This window comes from Lynx rufus, unplaced genomic scaffold (genome assembly GCF_022079265.1).
Source record: "Lynx rufus isolate CCGP_SWC_20201006 ecotype Redwood Valley unplaced genomic scaffold, mLynRuf1.p SCAF_19, whole genome shotgun sequence".
In the NCBI taxonomy this organism is placed as follows: Eukaryota; Metazoa; Chordata; class Mammalia; order Carnivora; family Felidae; genus Lynx; species Lynx rufus.
Window position 1 is genome coordinate 13,926,523 of NW_025814833.1, and position 22,411 is coordinate 13,948,933.

Consider the following 22,411-nt stretch of genomic DNA (forward strand, 5'->3'; position numbering starts at 1 on the left):
CTGGATGTAATACGGGAGGTTTGGGTGGAGGGGGCGAGAGTGAGGTGGGTTATGTAACCAGTTCCCTTTTGCCATCTCCCTCTCCCCCTCACAACAAAGCAGTAGGCGGGTCCTGGCCAAGCAGAGAAATGGGCCTTTGCCATCGAGGCTCTAAGCCTGCCATGTGAGCCGCGGTCTTCCAGGTGTCAGACTTCGACAGACTTGGTTCAGCTTGCTCAGAGAGCCCGAGTCCTCGCCGGACTCACTCTCCTCTTCACGCTCCTCCCGACATCCAGCGAAGCCAGCAAAACCAAACACACAGACTCATCCTGTTTGTGTTTTCGCTGAGGACTCCCAACCCCGAGGTTGGAGTTCTTTTGTTCTGGTTCCTCCGCTCTCTCCCTTCCGTCTTGTTTGTCCCCGATCTCAACAGGGAGCTTCGGAGAAGGGTTAGAAATTTGCTCCGAGAAATAAACACCAGGAGGATGAGACCCCCCTTCCGGTTTGCTCGCCCTGAGTTTAAAAGCCTTCACTTCCCTTATCCTGCCCCTCTGCTCTGAGTGAGGCTTCAGAACAAAAGCCCATCTTTGTCTGGGGGCAACTGTCGGATAGGCCTAGGAAGTTATAGGGGGACTCCAGCCACTTTAGGGTGCCGAGAAACCTGCCAAGTCCGGAGAGTGTTTGTGACCTCGAGGCTCTGAAGGCCCTAGCCCTTGGTCACAAGCACGTAGCTCCCCCTCCAGCAGGGTTTGTCTGCAAGGCGGAAATCAGATGTTGACAAGGCTGTTTCACAGACATGCCTTGGTCTGAACACAGCCCTGACAGACTTCCTGCTTCCAACCCGCTAGTGGTTTTTTTCCTCTTTATTGTCATTGGGATCCGTACCGGCTTCTATCACGACCCTCACTTGTCTTTGGCAGGGGGAGAGGGCGGCTAAGGGTTGAGATATCTTCAGACCATCTGCTGGGTCACGAAACTAGACATTTGCACCTCCTGCGCAAGTTTCTAAAACGAAATCCAGTCCCGCGGCACCGCATCGGTAGAAGACAAGTTGGAGCGTGAAGCCGGCCTGGCTCTGGAGAGACACTCGGGAGCGGCTTCCGTGTCTCGCAGGGAAAGGGGCGGAAAAGACGAATGGAACGGTAACTGGAGCGTGCGTTAATGAGACACTTGATAATCGCCGAGTCCCGCTGGCTGGATTGGGAGAGCTCCGTCGAGGGAGGCTGCTTCCTAATTCCAACGCCTCAGAACTCTGCTCCTCAGTCTTTAGTGACCGAAACCCCTCCCTTGAGATCTACGGAGGTGGGAGCCTCTCGCCGCTGGGGTGGGTCGGGGGGGGGGGCACCTCTGGGGCTGGTGTGGAACAGCGCCTTTGGGGTGACAAGGCTATTTTGAGATGTGGAGCAAGCATGTGTGATTTTTGAACCAGTTACCTAATGGCCCAGTGACCTCTTTGTCAATCGCAATGAAAACTTTGTATTTAACCTCGTTTTAGCCACTCGAATAGCTGGGCGTTAAGCAGCCGGTTCCCTTCCCCCCACCCCCTCACCGTCTCTCTCCTTCCTGCCCTCCCTCCCTCCCTCTCTCTCTCTCTCTTTCCCTCTCTCCACCCCCTCCTTCTTATTCCTTCTTCACTCTCATTTGATAGCACCAAAAGAACACAATACAAGGATGTAACTGGTGGGCAAAGATAGCTATTTCCAGACAAGCCAAGCATTTTATCCGGGCTAACATCTAACTGAAAGCATTTATTATTACTATTGTTTACTCCACTGCTGTGACAATGTAAAATGCTTTCTTGTGAGAAAATCCGGCTCTACTCTGATTTATAAATGCCTCCCTGACGTGTTTTCTGAAATCATTACCTAAAGCGGTAAATAAAAGGAAGAGGAATTCGAGTATATTCCTATTTCGAGCTCTCTCTCTATGGAGTTCTCTCTCTCTCTGGAGTGGGGTGAGAGGGAAGGGAGAGAGACAGAGAGGGGCAGAGAAAACTATGTTGTCAGTATGTGCAGGTACACACGGATAGATGATGTCTGTTCCAGATGTGCACATGCTCACAGCCGTGTCACAGAGTGCAGAGGGAATCAGATGTGACTCTACTTCCCAAGCCCTGCCGCTTCCTAGCTAGCTGTGTGACCTTGGGCAAGTCATCTAACCTGAGTCTTAATTTCCGCAATAGTAAAGCGGAACTAATCCTCGTTACCGCCTATCAATGTACAAAGTTAATTTATATGAAAAACAGTTTTACAGGCACCCAGAATAGCAAGTGAAATCTACTCCACCTGTTCCTTGCCACTTTACTCAGTCGGCCTTTCTAGAGGAGCGGAGCAGCTCTGAAGCTAGAAGCGAATTGCGTCCTGAAAGGTGATACATTCGAAGCATCTGAACTTTGAGTTATTTCAAGGCAATCATACCACATCTGTGGCAGCATTCTTGTCTGTGACCACTCGATCAGGGCGTTTTGTTCGCAGTTCTTGCTAAGAGTTGCCGTTTCCTTCGGTGTCTGTTTCACCCATCTGCTCGTGAAGTGTCAGGATTTACTGCAGTTAACTAGCCAGCGATATCGTTGTTTGACAAAAGGCCCAATTTTGAAATTCTTGGGAAAAACAGTTTTGCAGGTACGGACTCCTCAGTCGTTGCCACCATTAACGTCATCGACTAATGTACCACAAGTATTCGGATTCATAGCATTCAGATTACTGCAGATTATGAGACTTTCTCGTTTGGCCGTTCTAGTAGATCACAGCAGTGGTTTCCAAATCAGCCTGCCAATTTTTTTTTAACGTTTATTTATTTTTGAGACAGAGAGAGACAGAGCATGAACGGGGGAAGGTCAGAGAGAGAGGGAGACACAGAATCTGAAACAGGCTCCAGGCTCTGAGCTGTCAGCACAGAGCCCGACGCGGGGCTCGAACTCACGGACCGCAAGATCATGACCTGAGCCAAAGTCGGACGCTTAACCGACTGAGCCATCCAGGCGCCCCATTGCCAATCACACTTTTGAGAGACGTGGTAAAATGTGAAATAAACACTTTGGACAAGTACATAAAAATTAAAAACGTATTCTCTTAACAAAATATTGTAAAGAGGATACTCAGCCTTTCTCAGTTCAAGAACTAAAACACAGCCAGGACCCCAGAAGCCTTCTGTGTGCCGCTTCCAAATCACGACTCCTTGCCCCCCGCCCACCGAAACCGCTACCTTGACTTTTGTCTCTTCTTTTTATCTTTTTAAGTTGATTTATTTATTTTGAGAGAGAGAGAGAATCCCAAGTAGGCTCCGCACTGTCAGCGCAGAGCCCGGCATGGGGCTCAAACTCACCAACCGTGACGTCGTGACCTGAGCTGAAATCAAGAGTTGGATGCTTAACCGACTGAGCCACCTAGGTTCCCCCTTGTCTCCTCTTTTTAAAAATAGTTTTACCACCCAGGTATGCGTCTCTAAGTGGGGTAATTTAGCTTTACCTATTTCTAAAAAACTTTACATAAATCGAATTGTCCTGTTTCTTTTTGTTCTGGCTTCTTTACCACAGTATTAAGGTTTATTTATTCATGTCGCTGCGCGTCGGTGAAGTTTGTTTGTTTTCATTAGTGTATAGCATCCCATTGTATGAACCTACTGCACAGTTTCTTTACCAGTTCTATGGTAGAGGGATATTTGGGCTGTCTCTAGTTTGGGGTTACTGCGGGTAGCATTGCCATGAGCAGTTTTTATGTATGCTCGTGCATTTAAATCTTTGCCCATTTTTGAGCGGGTTCTCTCTCTTTCTCTTACAGACTTATAGGAGCTCTACGTATGTTCTAGATACCAGGCCTCTGTTAGTCACGTGTGCTGGAAATACCTTCTGCCACTTGCGGCTTGCCTCTCTGCTCTCTCGGTGGCATCTTCGGATGAACTTACAAGTTCTTGGTTTTAATGAAAATGATCAATCCTTTCATTTATAGTTAGTGGGTTTTGTTTTTGTTTTGTTTTGTTTTGTTTTGTTTTTTGGTGCCTACCTTGCCTAAGAAATCTTTTTTTCTTTTACCCGGAGGTCGTAAACGTATTCTGTTGTATCTTCTAAAAGCTTTACTGTCTCACGTTCCTCTTTCCAGCCCACATGGAAGTGATTTTTTGTGCGCGGTGTGACAGACAGTCCAACTTCCATTTCCCCATATGGACAGCCCACTACCCCAAATAGCATTTATTGAGGGTGCTATTTATGTATTGAAAATCCCGCGCTCTGCTTTGAAGTGCCACAGTTGTCATAAATGAAGAATCTGGATCTGGGTCTATTCCTGGGCTTTCTATTCTATCCACGGATCTGTGTGTCCTTGTGCTAGCCCTACACCGTTTCCATCACTGCTGCTTTATAATAAGGTCTCACGTCTGGTGGAGCAAGTCCTCCCACACTGCTGCTCGTCGAGGTGTCCTGGCACCTCTTGACCCTTTGCCTTGCCTCACACAGTTTAGAAATCAACTTGTCAAGTCCCGCAAAAACAAACGCGTGAAATAAGCCGCCGGGATTTTCATCGGGACCTGACTAGGTCTTCTCTGCTTCCTTTCAGTGAGGCGTTTGTAGTTTTTCTCCTACAGAGGGCTCGTACAGCTTTTGTTGGGTTTATTCCCGGGTGCTTGATTGTTGAAAGCAGTTGTCAATGTTACCGTGTTTAAAAATGTATTTTCTCGTGTCGCTTCGCTGGTGTATGGAACACAGTTGTGGGCGTGTGTATATGTAACTAACATCCTTGCCCATACTAGCAGTTCTTACGGATTCTAAGACTCATCCTGCAGATTCCTTTAGATTTTCCCAGTCCACCATCGCACCGTGCGTGAATAGGGACAGATTTGGTTTTTTCCATCCTAGTCCTCATACTTCTCTATTTTTCTTCTCGCCTTAGTACGCTGGTTAGGACCTCCATCATAAAGAGTGCTTTTGAAAATTAATTTTAGTTTTTGGCCAACTTAATAACTGGCGTCTATTAATTACGCTAAGCAAATTAACTGCTTCTTAAAACAGGATTGAAACATTCAAAAAGGAGGAAAAGTGAATATATGAAAAGCCTCCCTCCTACTCCAAACCTTCATTGGCTTAATTTCAACATTTTAGCAAGTTTTATTCGTACAGGCGTGTACTTGCGAAACCTCATCTTTCCGACGTCCTGTTCGACGTCTGTCCTCTCACCTCCTACAAGTCCGGTGCACCCTGTCCCTGTCACGTGCCGGCGCCTAGCTCCGCGTCAGCACGCAGTAGGCACCCGGAGCACTTTTGCTGAGTGGACAAGTGAGAATCTGTTTGGTGGAGAGCTTGTTAAATCGAAATTGATTTCTCTTAAGAAACTGTTCTTTCCTTTCCCACAAGATGCTTTCCCCTCAAATTCCACTAGAATTTTTTTTTTTTTTTAAATCAAGAAAGAGGGGAATGTGCCAGCAGCTGCTAGTCTTTTCCTTGGTAGATTTGGTAATTAGGTTTGGAGACCTATACAGAGGATTTGCCCATGCAGAGATTAGTAGGATTGTGAAATACAGTGATTCGCAATCCTGGCTGCACATTCAAACCACCAAGGAGCTTTAAAAGAAAAAAAAAAATAATAATCCTGATGCCTGGCCTTTGCCCTGGACCAACTGACCCGAACCTCTGCAGGTGTGGTCCTGGCACCTGTAGTTTTTCAAAGGTCTGCAGGTGATGGTGGGGCGCATGGGGAGGAGCAGGAGGTAGGGTTTACAAAGGCACACGAGGAGATGTTTGGGGGCGATGGGTGTGTTCGTGACCTTGGTTGCGGAGATAGTTTCATAGGTGTGTACGTATGTGAAAACTTATCAGATTGTACACCGTAAGTACGTGCCGTTTATTGCACGTCAATTAGACATCAGTAAAGCTGTTTAAAGAAAAAGCGCCCCAGGTGATTCTCACACACCAATAGGGTCGAGAGTCGCGGTTTTAACAGAAAGAGGGGCGCCTGGGTGGCGCAGTCGGTTAAGCGTCCGACTTCAGCCAGGTCACGATCTCGCGGTCCGTGAGTTCGAGCCCCGCGTCGGGCTCTGGGCTGATGGCTCAGAGCCTGGAGCCTGTTTCAGATTCTGTGTCTCCCTCTCTCTCTGCCCCTCCCCCGTTCATGCTCTGTCTCTCTCTGTCCCAAAAATAAATAAACGTTGAAAAAACAGAAAGAGCACACGACTGCTAGTGGAAGCTGGATAGACCTTCATCTGCCAACAGATGAGCCGCTTTGTCCCCTCTGGAGCTCAGTTTCATTCTGGTTGGTGGGTTCAGTTTTTCTCTCCAGTACTTTTCAGCTCTGACATTTTGATTCTGCTCAGCCTGGCCCTGTGGGCCAGGCTGTTGGTACACCTCCCGGCCACACGAGGGGGCTGTGCAGCTGGCGGCCTCTTCCTCGCAACTGAACACTGGTGAGGTCAAAACAGGCTGGTCAGGCGTCTGTCTTTCCCTTTTGTCTGTCCTCTTGGTGAGCGCCAGCCCCACTTCTGAACCACCGTCGTCAGCTGCCCCCACCCGGTGGTCCTGCTGCAGGTGAGCCTTTCTTTTTCCAAAAGCAAAGTAAATCTGTGAATCTCTGAATGGGTAGAACGGCTTTTAAAAAGATTCCCCACGTTGCTTTGAAATTAGCCGGCTCCTGTAAAGGAATTAAAATAGGATCTAATTGAAGTGCATGTGTGCATACCTACGTATGTTTATATGTATGTGTTCATCAGTAAGCACACTGACAGAATTACTCTACTGCCCCCAAGAAAATGATCCATTCATACAAAAGGCAGTTACGTGTTTGTTGCAGGCACAATTTCGGGATCCTTCAGGCAGTAAACATTGCTTAGGTAAAAATGGAATGAAGGTTAGCAAATAAGCCAAGTCTTTTTTCCGTTGTGTATATGATATAAGGTACTTAAATGAATGAATGTGTGAGGCGGAGTGTGTGTGTGTCTGTGTGTGTGCTTATCTGTCTCTGTGTTTACATATCTTCAGGCGAGCAGGTTGGCTAAATATTTTAGAATGTAATCTACTTAGACCCTCTGGGCATTAATCTTGCTTTTTCTGAGACCTGACAGGGAAAAACAGTCTGGATGCCAGTCGGAAGAGGCTGACTAGAACTAATGTCACAGAATGATCTAGCTATATCAGAAATGTTGACAAATGCATGATTTTCAAATCCAGCTCAGAAATAAAAAGCAAATGCTTTTCTGAAGCACAGCAACTGCAGGGAATTCTGGTAAAAAAGAAAGGACCCTCCCCCACCCTTGCACACACGGAATTTTCCGAATAACACTGTAGAACCTTAACATTGAGTAGCTCTTTTATTTTTTTTTTGTCTGATTGCATCATTTTTCTTCCATTTTGATTCCTAAATTTCAGATTATTCTACGAGCCAGTCACAACACCTTGTGGTCATACATTTTGTTTAAAATGCCTTGAAAGATGCCTAGATCACAATGCAAAGTGTCCGCTGTGCAAAGATGGTCTTTCACAGGTAAAATATTATTTCTTTCTTGATTAGGTTAGATTATGTGGACTTGGATACTAAAATGGTGTCCTGTTTGATCCTAAGCCAGTGCACTGTGCTAGGGAAAGATACCCTCTCACACCACCTGTCTATCTTTCCCGTCTTACAGCTACCCCTCCCCTCTTTGCCAAGTCCTTCGGGAAAATGAGGCGACATCCAGCTTTTTATGAACTGTCAACAGTGAAATTAATTTGTGTTGGAAACAAAAGTATTAAATCGATGGCAGACATGGGTCCTGAAAGGGGAAGGTCCTTGTCCCGCCCCCCCCCCCCCGGAGCTGCTGTACTTATTAGCAGATATTTAGCTACTTGGAAAGCTCTGGGGCTTCCAAGTCCTTTCAGATGAGCCACACGGACTGCCACCATTGTTTTTCAGGTGGACCCAATGGAATTTCCTATAGCACAGGAATGCCCAGGAACCCACCTTGCTTTCCCTCCCCCAAGGACTTGTGTGGCACACATCACAGCCAGTGTTAATGTTCCTTGACCCTTGTCATCCCTGAGGAGAGCTCAGCGATGCAGGACACCCTCTAGGTGAATGTAGGTCCAGTGAAGTCACATGTTGAGTTTTCCCAACACCTGAACGTTTAAACTAAGACAATGGAGTAAAATGATCATCCAGGACGACCCTGGGGTGTGTATTGGGTTGGAGGGGAGGGTCCCTGCCATCCCTTGCCTCGATCAAGGGGTGGGATTTTCCTGGCCTGATTGTGGGGGAGAGGCCCACGGTCCTTATACTTAAATATACATCTGTGTTGTGGTAACACTACAACATCCAAATAAGCAGAAAGAAGAAAAACCTACCCGTATGCTCAGCACCTGGAGAAAACCACCATTAACATTTTACTGTGTGCCTGTCCTGGGTTTTTGTTTTAGCGTCAGTGGGGGAGTCACCTCCTCCATGGATTAGCTACCTCCCGAGGCATTGCTTTTCTCCAAAGACTGGGACGGGGCAAAGCAGTGGATCTTCTGCAGCCAGGCGATGGCAGTGGCTGAGAAGGCATCCTAGAAGCAGATGCTGTGGGGTCCCAGAAAATGTTCTCGTCTATCTCTGCGTGTTCACACAGGGTCGCACTTACACCATTTCCAAGAGAGATAAATATTTTATTCTAATCGCGTTCACTGCAGAATAGACACACACAGCCCATACTGGGAAAGGAAAAATAGTCTCGAACCAGCAATTTTATACTCAGGAGCTCCCCCTGCTGGGTCTGTGTGGATAGTGTCCGTAGCAAACAATTCGCAGATGTTTTAACTCCCGTGGTCTGGTTCACACAGCTCAATTCCCTCTACCTACGGATCCCTGGATATGCATGAAGTTAGTTAGGGGTGTTTGGGAGGATAGTAATAGTGACACTTGGGCCTGAGTTCGGTTCTGAATTCATGGCTTATAACATAATTTCAGTGATACCTAGATGGTATATTTAAAAAACAAATAGACACAATCCCCAGTATTTAGCTGTTTTGTTTTGTTTTCAGCTAAAGTTAGAGGGGGAAAAATATTTAGACTGGCAATATCCAGAAGCCAAGCATTGAGGTGAGGTGGGGCGGGGCGGGGGTGGGACAGGTCAGGAAAAGATCAGTGATGGACAGTGGCTTTCTCGTTCCCTGAACCTTCAGACCACAGACTTCCAGCATATCCCAGATGGAGACCGTTTTTGCCAGCTTGTAAATGCAGTAACCAATAAAAGGAAAAGGAAGGGTTTCCCCCCTTTTTTGACAAGAACATAATCTCAACTTGAGTGTTTTGGGAAAGCTAAACTTTTGAAACTTCAATGCGGGTCTTTTCCCCTTGTTAAAGTATTTTTTTCTAATTGTAAAAGTAATCGCACGTAACATCCAGAGAATACGTGCATGATGATGTTACCAGCTGCTAATGTGTGGGCCCAAATTACTCTCAATGTGTGGTTGATTCAGCTGTTCTGCTGATTACATGAGAAGTGCTTTGTGGTTTTCTGATGGCTGCATAATGTCTCGGTGCCCTGTTGCCTCTATAGTGCTTGGCATCCAGAAAATATAGCAAAAATGTCATAATGGAAGAGCTAATAGCTAAATTCCTGCCAGAAGAATTCAAGGAACGCAGGCGGCTTTATGAAGAAGAAATGGAAGAACTTTCCAAGTACGTATATGCATCTCTTTTCAGTTTCACTCGTAGCAGCTCGTAGAACTGAATGTGCACGTTTCTCCCTAACTGCTCACTTAGCAATATCGTGCTGGTAGCTTGATGTTGGCCTCGGTGGGCGTATCTACACTATATAGAAATTGGCAATCGCTATGAGCCGGAGCTTTCCACCCGCCCACAGCCAGTTGTTCGGCAGTTGCCAGCACGCCCCTGAAGACGCATGAGCCAAAACCACTGACCAGGTCACGTCTTGGCGCTAGTAACTGGGTGTCACTGGTTAGGAGCAAACCGAAGCAGCCAGATCAGGGGAACTTACACAGCGTGTGGAAGGTTGTTTGCAGAAACCTCAGAAGGTGCTGGGAGGTTAAGAACCTTGGTGTCAGCCAGACCTGGGCTCGTGACCCAGTTTTGCCACAAAGCGAGTATCCTTCAGGACCTTAGGCAGGTCACTTGACCTCTCTGGGCCTCAGTTTCCTCATCTGTAGCTTGGGAATAGTGAAGTCCTTACCTCATGTGGAAGATCACATGAGCTAGTGCACAGGAAGCACTCAATACGTGGTAAGAGTAAGGCTGCTCCTTCTTACACGCGTCCTCTGCCATGCACATTTGTGGCTGAGGGGTGAGTCTGGAGGTGCCCGTAGGGCTCCAAGCTCTCTGCCTGGCTGGAAGGACAGACCGCCTAGCAGAAACAGCAGGAGGCGTTCTCTCACTTCTGCGTCTCATACCGCTGCCCTCCCACCTCCGGATCCCCAGTAGGGTCCTCGCAGCATTCTGGGGGCCAGGTTCCCGATCGCAAAAGCTGCTCTGGTTTTCTGCCCGCCCTGTAGAGCACATTTCTAAACTGCCACTGGTTCGTTTGAGTGGGCCTCTTGCTTCGAATACTGTGTTTTCCTGAGAAGCTAGAAACTAAATCCTATTGTTCTCATTGACTTACAGTAGATCTAGTCCGGGCATCTTTATTTTTACCTCTGATTCTTAAATTCACCGCGAGTCTCTCTGAGCCCTTGTCTCAAATATCATTTAATGCTTTATTAATAAACACTGGAATATGCCAAGAGGGATTTCTCTTTAAAGAAATCCTAAACTGAATCCTCTGGGGGATTTGGGCAGATGGTCTTGTATCCATTGACAAGTTCCAGTATTGGATTTAGCAAAGAAGAGAACAGTGATCCAGGAGGAGCTGGCCCCATTGGCGTGGTTTCCCATCAGGCTGTGTGCCTGCTTCTTCATGGGCACTCGAAGGGTAGACCCCTGGGTCCCGGCTCCAGAGCTTATATCCCAGTGTCTCTGGGGTGATGCAGCCCAGTTGTCTGGATTTAAGGGCCCCCAGTGATTCTGACGCATGGGAACGTCACTGGGCTAGAGGACACTTGCCTCTCTTGTTGCTCCCTCCTCCTCCCGGCCCGGGCCTGCCGAGCAGACCTTCTGGGGGCTTTGCAAATTTGTAATGCTGATGAGACCTTGCAGAGATTTTCCCACCATCCCCCTGGAGAGCTGGGTCCGCTTTTACTGCCAGCAGGACACCTGAAGAGATTGTTCTGAGTAGAGGGCACGAGAGGAAGAAAGAACTATGAGGTTTAACTATCACCCACAATGTGAAGGTACTAGAGGATGTTTTTGAAGCCAAATTGGAATGTACAGAATGTCAGTTTCAATCTCTTAGCTCTTAGGCTAACCTCTGCACCAGTAATGGGACTTAGCCCATAGTGTTGGTTGCATCTCAGTGTTTTTTTTTTTTTTTAATCAGCCATCAAAACCTGAGGTCCCCTGGCCTTACTGTGGGGGAACCACAAAGTGACATTTGACCAACCTTTTTGTGTTCTGCTTCACGGCTTTGAGAAATCTGTCATTTGCTCTTCCTGACAGCTTGAATAAGAACGTGCCTATTTTCGTGTGCACTATGGCCTACCCCACGGTTCCTTGTCCCCTGCACATTTTTGAGCCTTGTTACCGTCTGATGATCCGTAGATGCATCGAAACAGGTACAAGACAGTTTGGCATGTGCCTTGGAGATCCTGTCAAAGGGTAAGTGAGGAGCTACGTGAGTAAAGGGAGGTTGGGTAGAGAGGGATTTGGGCTTATTTGGGGTGCCCCCAGGAGATAGGGAGGCACAGCTCCTGAGATTTAGCCAGCTCACGACCGTGAGCACCCATAGAGACCGGGGTCTCTCTGGCCCCTGGTTTGCCACGTAACAGGCTGCCTATTTAAAGGAACCCCAAGGATTAATCTCTTGTTAAACGAGTGGTATATACTATAAAACTTGTTTTACTGTAAGACCGCGGGACCTGGAGTCCCGTGCGTGGGTTCATGTTCCGGCTCCAACCTTGGAGCAAGTTTGCCTTTGGGCAAGTCACTTAACCTTTCTGTGACTCAGTTTCCTGATCGGTAAAGTGGGTGCAATGATAGCGGGCCTGTTGGGAAGATTGGTGCGTTAATGCACGTAAAGCCCTGAGCACACCACACGCAGTATATGCTCAATGAATGGGAGCAGTTACATTATTACAGGAAGATTTTTCTTGGCACAGGCGCTGCCTGTGGTGTAGTTGCAGCTGTAGCCCCCGGGACAGGCAAATAGGCAGAAGTCCCTGGAGGCACAGCCCGGGGTTACAGAAACGGCTGGGGAGCCAGGCCGCAGAAACAACTCACCAGGGGCGCCTGGGTGGCGCAGTCGGTTAAGCGTCCGACTTCAGCCAGGTCACGATCTCGCGGTCCGTGAGTTCGAGCCCCGCGTCGGGCTCTGGGCTGATGGCTCGGAGCCTGGAGCCTGTTTCCGATTCTGTGTCTCCCTCTCTCTCTGCCCCTCGCCCGTTCATGCTCTGTCTCTCTCTGTCCCAAAAATAAATAAACGTTGAAAAAAAAAATTAAAAAAAAAAAAAAAAAAGAAACAACTCACCAAAAATGTACTTTCTTACGCATTCCCAATAAGCAGGTTTGCGGAATATGGCTGCATCCTAGAGATCAGAAATGTTCAGTTCTTTGCTGATGGCCGCTCGGTGGTGGACAGCGTAGGCAAGAGGCGCTTCAGGGTCCTCCATCAGGGCCAGCGAGATGGTTACAATACAGCCGACATTGAATACATTGAAGACCAAAAGGTGAGGGTGGCCCGTGCCAAGAATCCCAGGGCCAGGCTATCCCTGTAGCTTGGCGGGCAAAGGTGTTTGCGGAAGAATTGCTCAGCGCTGTCGGGGGGCCTTGGGATTTCTCACCAAATGGCCGCAGCGACATCGAATGCCGCCGGCTTGCCGTTCGATTGTAGGATGGCAGCAGGAGCACCCCGTGCCCTGGCTTTCCCCCTGGTTAGTTGCTGAGTTGTATTCCTGCATAAGAAATGCCAAGCCAGATCAACAACCCTGGGGCCCGTTCAGCCCAGGGGTTAGGTTTCTGCCAGAGATACCACGGGATAGATCTGGGAGTGATATCTACACCCACGTATTTTATGTATCAATTCGTTTATGTTTTCAAACATTTCATTTTGAGATGATTGTAGATTGACACGTACGTTTGTATTTTTAAATGCGCGACCCGGCTAAGGGTTCTTCCCTATAACGCGTCGTCCCATCAAGGAGAAAGATAACGTGTCCAGTTCATCCTTGGTTTTCTGGACTAGTTGGAAGAACAAGAAGTAAATAATCCCACGTTCGTTTATATTTACATTCACCATATAGTATAAGGTTAGTAAATGTTCGATCGACGAATGAAGCTATTGGACTTAGGAAATAGAGTTACACAGTGAGAAACAGACACACCTGTGTCCCTCTTCCCAGTGGACACTGGGAAAGCAGATATGAAACGTGAAAAGGAGAGAGGCATAAGCTAGCATAAGCGAGCTCAACAGCACGCCTCCGCTCGGGCCAGTTCGCATCTCTGGTTTTCAGTCTGTCTCGCTGTTTCAGCTAATGCGCCCGGCGGAAACTTGCTTCTTCCTCCGCACTCAGCAGTAGTCACACACAGCCCACCCTCTGGCTGAGGAGCCTTCCACACACCACACAGGAGAAAGCTGGGTGGGCGAACCTTCCTAGGGACGCAGGCCGGATGCCCGAAGGGAGTCTGGTGTCAGCAGAAGCTTTGGGAGTGATGGAGAAGGGACAGAGTGCTTCATTTCCACTTTGATACTTTCAGGTTCAAGGAGAGGATCAGGCTGAGCTCATGGGATTACATAACTGTGTCTATGAGCAAGCGTCATCATGGTTTCATTCGCTCAAAACCTCTCTGAAGAATCGGATACTCAGTCACTTTGGTCCAATGCCAGAGAAAGATGCCGATCCTCAGGTATATAAAAATGTCTCTCTGTAATGGGCTGCCCCCAGCAGATGAGAGCGCCCAGGGTTTGGGATCGGGTGGGTGCATGGTTGCCATTCAGCAGATCGAGTGCAGAGGGGGAGATAGATCCAATTTGGTACTGTTTCACCGGGCAGTGGGCATCAGGGGTAAGACTCAAGGATCTGAAGTCAGAATTGGAGTGATAAAGGAAAGCGGTAGGAACTTGGATCCCAGACAGGCTTTGAGACATAAGTCAGGTGAGAGATTGGGAACATAGACACCATCCACCAAAGAACCTTCAGTGGGAGTCCAGATTCACACCATGGTAATGTGTTGGGGTGACAAGATTCACACAAAGGCCAAGCTTAAGAGAAGGGTATCCCGGGAGCTGAGACTAAAGGCTTCTATTTCATAACCGTCACCCCCATTGCTGCAGGAGCTAGGAGACGGCACCAGTCGCCTTACAGGATTCCAGCTGCCAGACCGCAGCACCTTCTCATCTCTGGGTCCCTCCCTGCTTAGCCCTGCAGATGTAGACCCTTGTCATTGTCCTCATCAGGGGTGAGCAGGTCCTGAGCAGACAGACCCAGTCTTTAAATTTGCCCTTTGCCGAGTTATACTAGAAAGCAGTTGATCAGGTGCTACTGGGTCAAGTCTGTTTCCTGGGGGGACAGGCCCACTTGAGAGATCGAGCTGCAGATCGGAAGCTCTTCAGGCAAGTGGAGATAGTTGAGTTTCACCAACTCAACTTCGGTTGCCTGATAAATCGGACAATACTGTCTCTCTAGGACGAGGCTGGAGATAACTTAGTCGAGTATTTGCCCACCGTCGCCCTTCCTGCATTCTGAGCTGGCTCCCCTACATCATCACCTCCGTGACTTCCTTGATTCTTTACTTACACTCGTTCCTGACTCTGTCACAGTAGTAAGAATGTGTATGTTCTCATTTCACTGCCAACAGACTGATCCTTACCGCTCTAGCTGTGTGACCTTGGGCAAGACCCGCCCCTTTCTCAACTTGTCTCCCAGCTCTGGAATGAGGGAGGTGGATGAGGAGGTCTCTAACGTCCCCTCTTCCCCTTGCATCTGTGGCTACAGAACACCAGTCTGTTCCCTGATGGGCTGAAATGTCTCACTCTCTCCAGACCGCAAAGGTGGCTCCTTTGCCTCCGTGCAAAGGCATCGTGGATGTTGAAGGGAGCAAGGCCAGTCAGTGCTTCCCAGTGACCCAGCTCCTGGCTCTGGGCCACTATGACTCAGGACTACATCAGAGCTCTGAGCAAGCTCATGATCAAGTTTAATGTTCCCCTTCACCTTCTGGAGAGCATTCTCCCTCAGTCAGGCAGAAGGTAGCGATCAGCGATGATACAGCAGCTTTCATAAGAGAAAACACAGATGCCACAGAGTGATTCATAAGGGCTCGATGACACAGAAAGTTGAAATCTTGGTTCATTTCCTTTCTTATTAGAACTGTTCTCACGTTGCTTTGGCAGCAGTCGCGCAAAAAAAAAAAAAAATCATCCAGTTTGATCCAGTCAGTGCTGCAGCCCCAGCGGTGCCATTAATAAGAATGTTCAAAGCCTCAGAAGGAGGCTTCGCAGAAGCAGCCACAAGTGTTAACATCAGCTTAAATATCTTTGTTAATGGCCCTGGGAAAGAAAGTTTAGAATATGTCAGTTTCATATTCAGAACTAATAATAGGAGGGAGAGCCTGTTACAGATCACAGTGAGGGACAAAAACGAATTCAAATGAAGCTATAGGCACAGAGAAGCCAAGAAGATGGCAAGGTTTGGGAAGAAGCAGGTGAACCCATTTGGAGGCAGATAATCCCATGTGTAGGTGGTCTGACCAGAAGGTGGTTCTCCACAGTCCTAAACCAACCTTCTGGAAGTTGTGATTGTTTCAGGCTCTGTAGGAAGTAAGTCACCAGTGTCTTAAAACGTGTGGCTGGGAAGCTGCTGACAGACAGAATTTCGGTGAAGGATTCATGTGGGATGGGAAAGCTCCTCATTAGAAAGAAACCCGGGGACGTAATACATTTCTGACATGAATGTGTTCTCAAACTGGAATGTTTGCAAAGGGGGGTTGCTGTGCTTTGGGGCTGTGGACCACAGGCTCCGGTTTCAGAGGAGAGGCTCGCTGTGGCCTTGTACAGCGACATGGCGTATGTGGACTATGTTGCCTGCGGCCAGAAGCAGGGAAATGCAGGGCGTTAAGAGACCTGCCAAGCCCAAGGGATCATGGGAATTGAAGGCCCATATGCTGTTAGGTGTCCGTCCCGAGAACCTGAACAGAATCTTGGAAGTGGACCAGACTGAGCAGTGGCTGGGAAGTATAGCGTATCTGTTAGGACACCGATCTGTTTGCTTTAACAACTACTAAACATGGCCGTAGCTTGAACCAGGTAGAGGGCTAGGGCAGCTCTGTCCCACGAGATCATTCAGCGACCCAGTCTCCTTCATCACAAAGCTCTATCATCCTTAGAATGTTACCCCTGTCTTCCCGATAGAAGAAGGCCGGTCACCACCGTGCTCACGCGCTAGCTAGGGGCAAGAGAGAAAGAGTGAGGCGGAAGGCACATGCCCCCTTCCCAGAGCATGGCCCCGAGGTTTCGGGCGTCCCTTCCCTTTACATCTCATTAGCCGGAACTTTTGTCTCGTGGCCGCCCCTCGCTGCCGCGTGGTCTCTGTCTTCTGGGTGGCTGTATGCCCAGCTCAGAGAAGGGGGGAAGTAGACGTGGGGGTAACTAGCCGTCTGCCCGACACAGAAGCAGTTCCACCTGGGATGTTTGCCTTGCAGCTTGGGAAACCTGCAGGCCGATCTCACTTCTGCGGGAGTGGGGTGAAGCCGTGTGTTTCTCTGTTGTAGGTGAGCCCGAACGGTCCAGCCTGGTGCTGGTGGACATTAGCGGTTCTTCCACTGGAAAGCCGAGCTCAGCTCCCGTTCCTAGCGATGAGGTCCTTGAAGGACAGACTGAATGGGATTCGGCGAGTCCTGGCCTTTATATCCCGGAACCAAAACTAGCGAGAGTGGATCGCTGAGGAGAAGCCCCCACCCTCCCTGCCGGCTTGGGGGAGTCATCTTGTAAATATATCTAACTGCAATAACATCTTAACAGAAGGAAGTATCAAACAGGCATTTCCCTGCTGTTGATCGCAGAGAGGAATCGTGTAGAAAGGCCAGAAGCACGGGGCCTGTTTGAAACTTCCTGGCTGAAGATGCTTCTTGACATGCTGCACAACTACATGCTCAGCAGAGGTGTTTAAGAGCCCAGAAAAAAAAAAAATTCATTTGATTTTTGACATCCAGTTTTCTGGAAGTTTAAAATGGTTTTGCTTTCATTTTCTTTCTTGCACAGATAAATGTGTAGTTGAAATGTGAAGCACACATTCTGGTAACGCTGCTGCGTTATTTTCACGGACTTGGGTTCTCATTCCAGATGGTTCGGGTTTTATGTGGCATTGTGTAGAAAAGAATGTTCATCCTTTCCGTTTTCATAATTTATTTTTTTTTGGCACCACTGTATCCCTTTTTTCTACCTGTCTGTTTGTAACTGTTTAAGTGTACGTTACTGAAGAGCCAGTTGCTTTATTTATTAACGTGGTTTGCCATCTACCCAGGGGGAAGGAGCAGTGCTAGCAACGTGCCGTTTTTGCTTTAACCACATTCTGCTGTGTTTGATCCCGGTTCGCGAACCGTTTTTGTATCTGTCCCATTGGATGTGTAAAGGAGGTTCGGAATCACGCTGAGACCGTCGCTCGTCACGGGTTCCATGTTGCTTTCGTTTGGAATTCAACAATATAAAATACCTAAGCGATTTGGCAGGCGTTATGGAATAGGCCAGGGTGAAGGAAAACGATCCATTTTCTGGGTGGGACACCGAGCAGGGCCGAAGGAATGATTGCTCTTGAATGAAGAGGTGACTCAGAGGGGCGTCGTTTGTGAGTGATCTGTTTTAGGCATTTATTTTCAGCGATCTAATCAGAAGGGTCTCTCCCTTCTCCCCAGGGTTAGTTACCTGGCTGGCGCGTATGAAAACACATGATGAAGGGCTGCCGGTCATTGAAGGCGGAAAGAAGCCAGTAGAGACAGTTGAACCCTTAAAAACACAGACACGCTGTCTTTCGGGTTTGTACATCTTTTAAAGGAAACAGACGACGAACCCGTGGTTTTAGCTAAACTCTGCCTTCCCTCCTAGCTGCCGCGGGCCAAAGATTTCAACGTAGGGCAAGAACAGTGGGTAAGGATGTAAGAGGGAGCCCTTGTTTAGCTTGCTCAGTGCTAGTGTGGTTCTGTCAGTGCCAGGAGGACCTGAAAAAGACTGTGGGGGGGGGTGTCCCAACGACGGCGTGAGGAGATTAGGGCAGGCGAGAAGTGAATCACGCCATCTGTACCGTCGTGCAAACTATCCCCCCACGTGATCCTTGGACGGACCCAGCGCAGCCCGTCTACTCCTTCAAGGAGAGGTGAGTGCCTCAGGGAATCGACCTGACTTCTTCCCACTACCTGCAGCCAGAAACAGAGGAGAGAGTATGACGTGATCCACGTAAGCTGAAACCAAATGATCCCTTCTGAACTTGCTAAATGGGTGCTGGATTGTCAGAGCGTTGTGTTGTGTTACCAGGTTTGATGTTCGCAGCCAGACTGGGCCGGCAAAGAATGGACGTATAGGCGTGGTTACTGCCCAAGCAAGCTCCGCAGGGCTCGGGGAGCAGGGAATTAAGCGTTCCTCTTCCGGCTCGGTGCCCAGCCAGCCAGAAGGTCAGAGCACAGTCCTCGTGAAATAGTTGCCTGTCATCTCGTGTAAATGCAGCAGAGGAAAGGTCGTAAACATCTGCGCTTGGTAGATGTTTTCCCTTGTGACTGAACTTCTTCTGGGCCCCAGTTTCCTCATCTAGCAAAGGGTAGTGACCAATGCCCCGTGTAGGGATGTTAACGGACATTATATGAGGTAACATATGTAAATCGCTTAGCACAGTGCCTAGCACCTAGGAGACATCCAAAAAATAATAGCTGTGATTAGATTGTTCATAGTTACGGAATATCATCAGGGGCCCACACTTGCATAAAACACTGCCTTTCCATGCAGTACCCATATCTGCCCCTTTAAACTTGGTTGGGGAGATCCCCACCGCTGATTTTCGGACCATAACTTGATGCTTTACAGTTAATTCCTTTTGGAGCCACGTCTGTTTGGGAAAACGAAAAGACTCGAGAAGAGGTGAGGGTCAGAGACAAGGGAGGCTTCTGGGCCAGCCAGTTTTCCCTGTTCCAATAAGATTAAAAAGCAGTGCTGTCTGGAGGTCTAGAATTCCCAGTATAATGGAAGCCTTAAGTTCTAGCTCCATTAGAATAACCAGCTCATCCCTCCTTGCTCTCCAAAAAGTATTAAAAATCTTGGCCGTGCCAGGGTGAACGGGTTTCACAGTCTGACTTCTGTGCTTAGTTCATGGGATTTCCTTATGCTGCCCCAACAAATTTATTTTGAACCTGCTGTGTACCAGGTACTGAGCCAGGCGGTTTCACATATGTGAGTTCATTAAATCACTTATTCTGCACAGCAGCCCTGTGAGATCAGTTATCACGCCCAGTATCACAGATGAGAAGGCTGAGGTTCTGCGATGTTAAATACTTAGTCCAGATAGCACAGTTAAGCAGTTACTAGCATAGCCAAGATTGACGTTGAACCCCTTCCTTTGCATATGTTTAACATTTTAAACAGTTTGTGTTGCACGTAATTTTATTAAACAGGCATGGCAACTGAGTCACCAAAGCTCCCCAGAAGCTCACAGTTCAGATGGAAGCTGCAGGCTCAATAAAATTCAGTTACCTCACACACATTTCTACTTAATCTCGGTAGAAAGGGAAGTTTGATTTTTTTTTTCTTTAAATAAAGTTCCACATCCTAGAATGTTCCATGTCGGTAAGTGAGCACCCAACTCCAGCAAATGTAGATCTTGGCTGGAACAGAGTTGCCCTGTACGTTCAGTGGCCTAAATAGACGTTTGGGTTATTTTATAGCAAGCTCTGGTTTCAGCAGTGGTGGGAGGCAGGGTGCAAGGCTAAACCTTGGCTTTCTGTGGGATGTACTTGAATGGGGCAGTCAGTTGAACGTGGCCATTTTCGCCCCTTATAAATCGATTTTGCTGCAAAGCTTGGGTTGGAAGAGAATACGGAGAAAAGACATAAAGCTAAATCTAGGCCAGAAGTACAAGACTTCCCCCTTGGTAGATAGTGCCATTTATTTGGTTAATTTTCCTATCATGACCTAGATTATTTTTTCTGTGTATGTATATATATATATGTATATATATATATGTATATGTGTGTGTATGTGTGTGTGTGTATATATATATGTATATATATGTGTGTGTGTGTGTGTGTGTGTGTATACACATTAGGTACCAGGCAGATACTATGCCTTTCTGCTTTGTACTGTACTACCACTGCTAGCTAATAACCAGCAAAATGTAGAAAATGAAAAATGATAAAGCTAATTTTCTGTAGACAACCTGGAGAAAAGAGTGCTTGCCCCTGACTTAATGGGGGCAGAGAACTGACTATTTCAAGAATTTGCCTTTTCTGAAAGCCGACTGCTTCCCGCCCCGTGGGGCCAGTCGAGTCGCTGCGTGTGTGGCGCTTCCAGCTCTGCCTGCGGGGCTGGCCTGGGCTCAGATAATCCCCTGTGACTGGCCGTCGGAGGCGCGGAGCTCCCGAGGCTGGCTCACAGCACCCAGAGGTCTCGTACTGTCCACAGCCTGCATGCTGTTGATGGGCCAGAATCCACTGGGGACAGTGTGCCCCTTGCCAAACTCCATTTCCAAGATGGGAGTTTTATCCAGGGACTCGTTCCTTGAGTTCCCAACGTGTTGACTTTGCATCCGTTTCCTTTTATCAAGGCAGAGTCGTAGCAGAGGGGTTGGGGCAAGGATGCAAATGGAAGGCAGCCCCCATAGCGGAAAAGAATAGCTCTTTCAGCCCATCTGGGGCCTGAGGGATGAGGTTGATTTACGATTGAAAACAGTTCTGAAAAGCAGCCAGCTGCACGGGGCTACAGCTTGGGGCCCTTCCTTAGTGCAGAGAGAAAGAAGGAAATGGAGTCATGTAAGATGTGCACATTCAGTTCCTCTTAGAATGGTAGCTCCCACTGTCCAACTGTTTAATAATCTGGGTGGAGCACATCCAGAGTCGAAATGAAGACGTTTTCACTTACAAATAGGTATTTTGCAACGCGCTAAGTTCACCTTGAGAGAGAAGTGCCTGTAATCTCTGTTCCTGGTGTCATTTTAAAGCTTTCGCTTCATGACTCTGTAGCCGTTTAAAAATCTGTCGCAGCAAATGTGATTAACAGAAGTTTACAAAGCAGCACTGTAGCTTATGTGTCATGTTAAAAGTTGCCTAACGTTTAGCTAATGTAAAAGCAGCAACAATAAACAACAACAAAATAAAAGGAGAGCAAATAGGTCAATGTGGCATCATAGGCTTATCTGAGATAAACTAGTTCCATCGTTTTATGCAGTCCTCAGTAATGCCCGGATTAAAATATCAAGCAAGGCATTCAAACAGTGGCAAATGTGTCTGTGTATTTGTTATTCCAGTTGTTTGTTAAGCAGCCATTTTACTCTTGCACTGTAATAAACTGAAAGGGGAATTAAGATAATGCTTTCTTCCCCCCATATTGCTGTTCAACTACCTCTATATGCTTGGTTTCTCTTTAGGGTTTTCTTTCCTCCAAATCTGTACAAAAGCAAGATTTCAGCTCTTCTGCGTTGTCATAACAATGTGATATAGACAGTCTCTGTGAAAGCTGTTTGTTCATTAGGAATGTTTCCCGTTGTCTCACTTTGCATCTAACAGAATTCGACCCGTAACCTTAGGGCAAGAATTACCCAAATAGGTATCGTTTTTTGGAAGCCGAATAGAAACGAAAGCTATTGGACCATTTAACTTGATCTCGTTCCCGTTGCTTATAATACGTTTGACCGGAAGACCTCTGGTCCAAGTAGCCTTGCACTTAGACACTAAGTTCTTATGCACTTGACAGTGAGGCCGGTGCGAGCTAATTAATGTGACTGATGTGTTCTGAAAACCTTGCCATAAACTGTTTTAAAAAATGCACCAGGAAATCTTGTTATTTACAGAATTTTGTCGAAGCATCTTGCCAATAATCCGCCCCTAGTTTACTTGTTAAGTCCATTCATATATTGGGTTTGCTTACAGCGGAACGCGCTACCTACTGTGTTTTCTTTGGCATTATAAAACATTTGTGAAAGTAAATGACGTTGTTTTTATTTCAGTTAAACTGTTTCTCAACGACGGGCTGTAGCTCAGGCCCAACGCGCGAACCTTTTGACAGGAACACTGGTAAAATTGACGGGGGCAGGGAGCGGTGCTGACCGAGCGGAGACCAGCAAGAGAGAGTCAGCAATGCCTCGTCTTCTCAGTACCTATTGTAGTCTCCTGCCATCAGTGACTTTGTACAAGTTCTGTTCTGCCCCTGGCGGGGGGGGGGGGGGGGTGGGAATCCAAGTGGAGCGGGACAATAAAGATAAAAG

The 22,411-nt window shown here is 47.7% G+C and overlaps 1 protein-coding gene across 3 annotated transcripts in view; it reads left to right on the forward strand.

Annotated features, from left to right (window-relative positions):
• Nucleotides 1-22,133, forward strand: part of LONRF3 (LON peptidase N-terminal domain and ring finger 3) — a 40,164-nt gene extending 18,031 nt beyond the window's left edge. For all 3 annotated transcript variants that reach the window (XM_047081867.1, XM_047081868.1, XM_047081869.1), the window contains 6 exons: nucleotides 7,328-7,442; nucleotides 9,472-9,593; nucleotides 11,463-11,621; nucleotides 12,526-12,688; nucleotides 13,716-13,865; nucleotides 16,725-22,133. In XM_047081867.1, coding sequence (XP_046937823.1) covers nucleotides 7,328-7,442; nucleotides 9,472-9,593; nucleotides 11,463-11,621; nucleotides 12,526-12,688; nucleotides 13,716-13,865; nucleotides 16,725-16,880 — 865 coding nt within the window. In that variant the 3' untranslated portion in view covers nucleotides 16,881-22,133. The remainder of the gene's footprint in view (nucleotides 1-7,327; nucleotides 7,443-9,471; nucleotides 9,594-11,462; nucleotides 11,622-12,525; nucleotides 12,689-13,715; nucleotides 13,866-16,724) is intronic.
• Nucleotides 22,134-22,411: the final 278 nt, after the last annotated feature.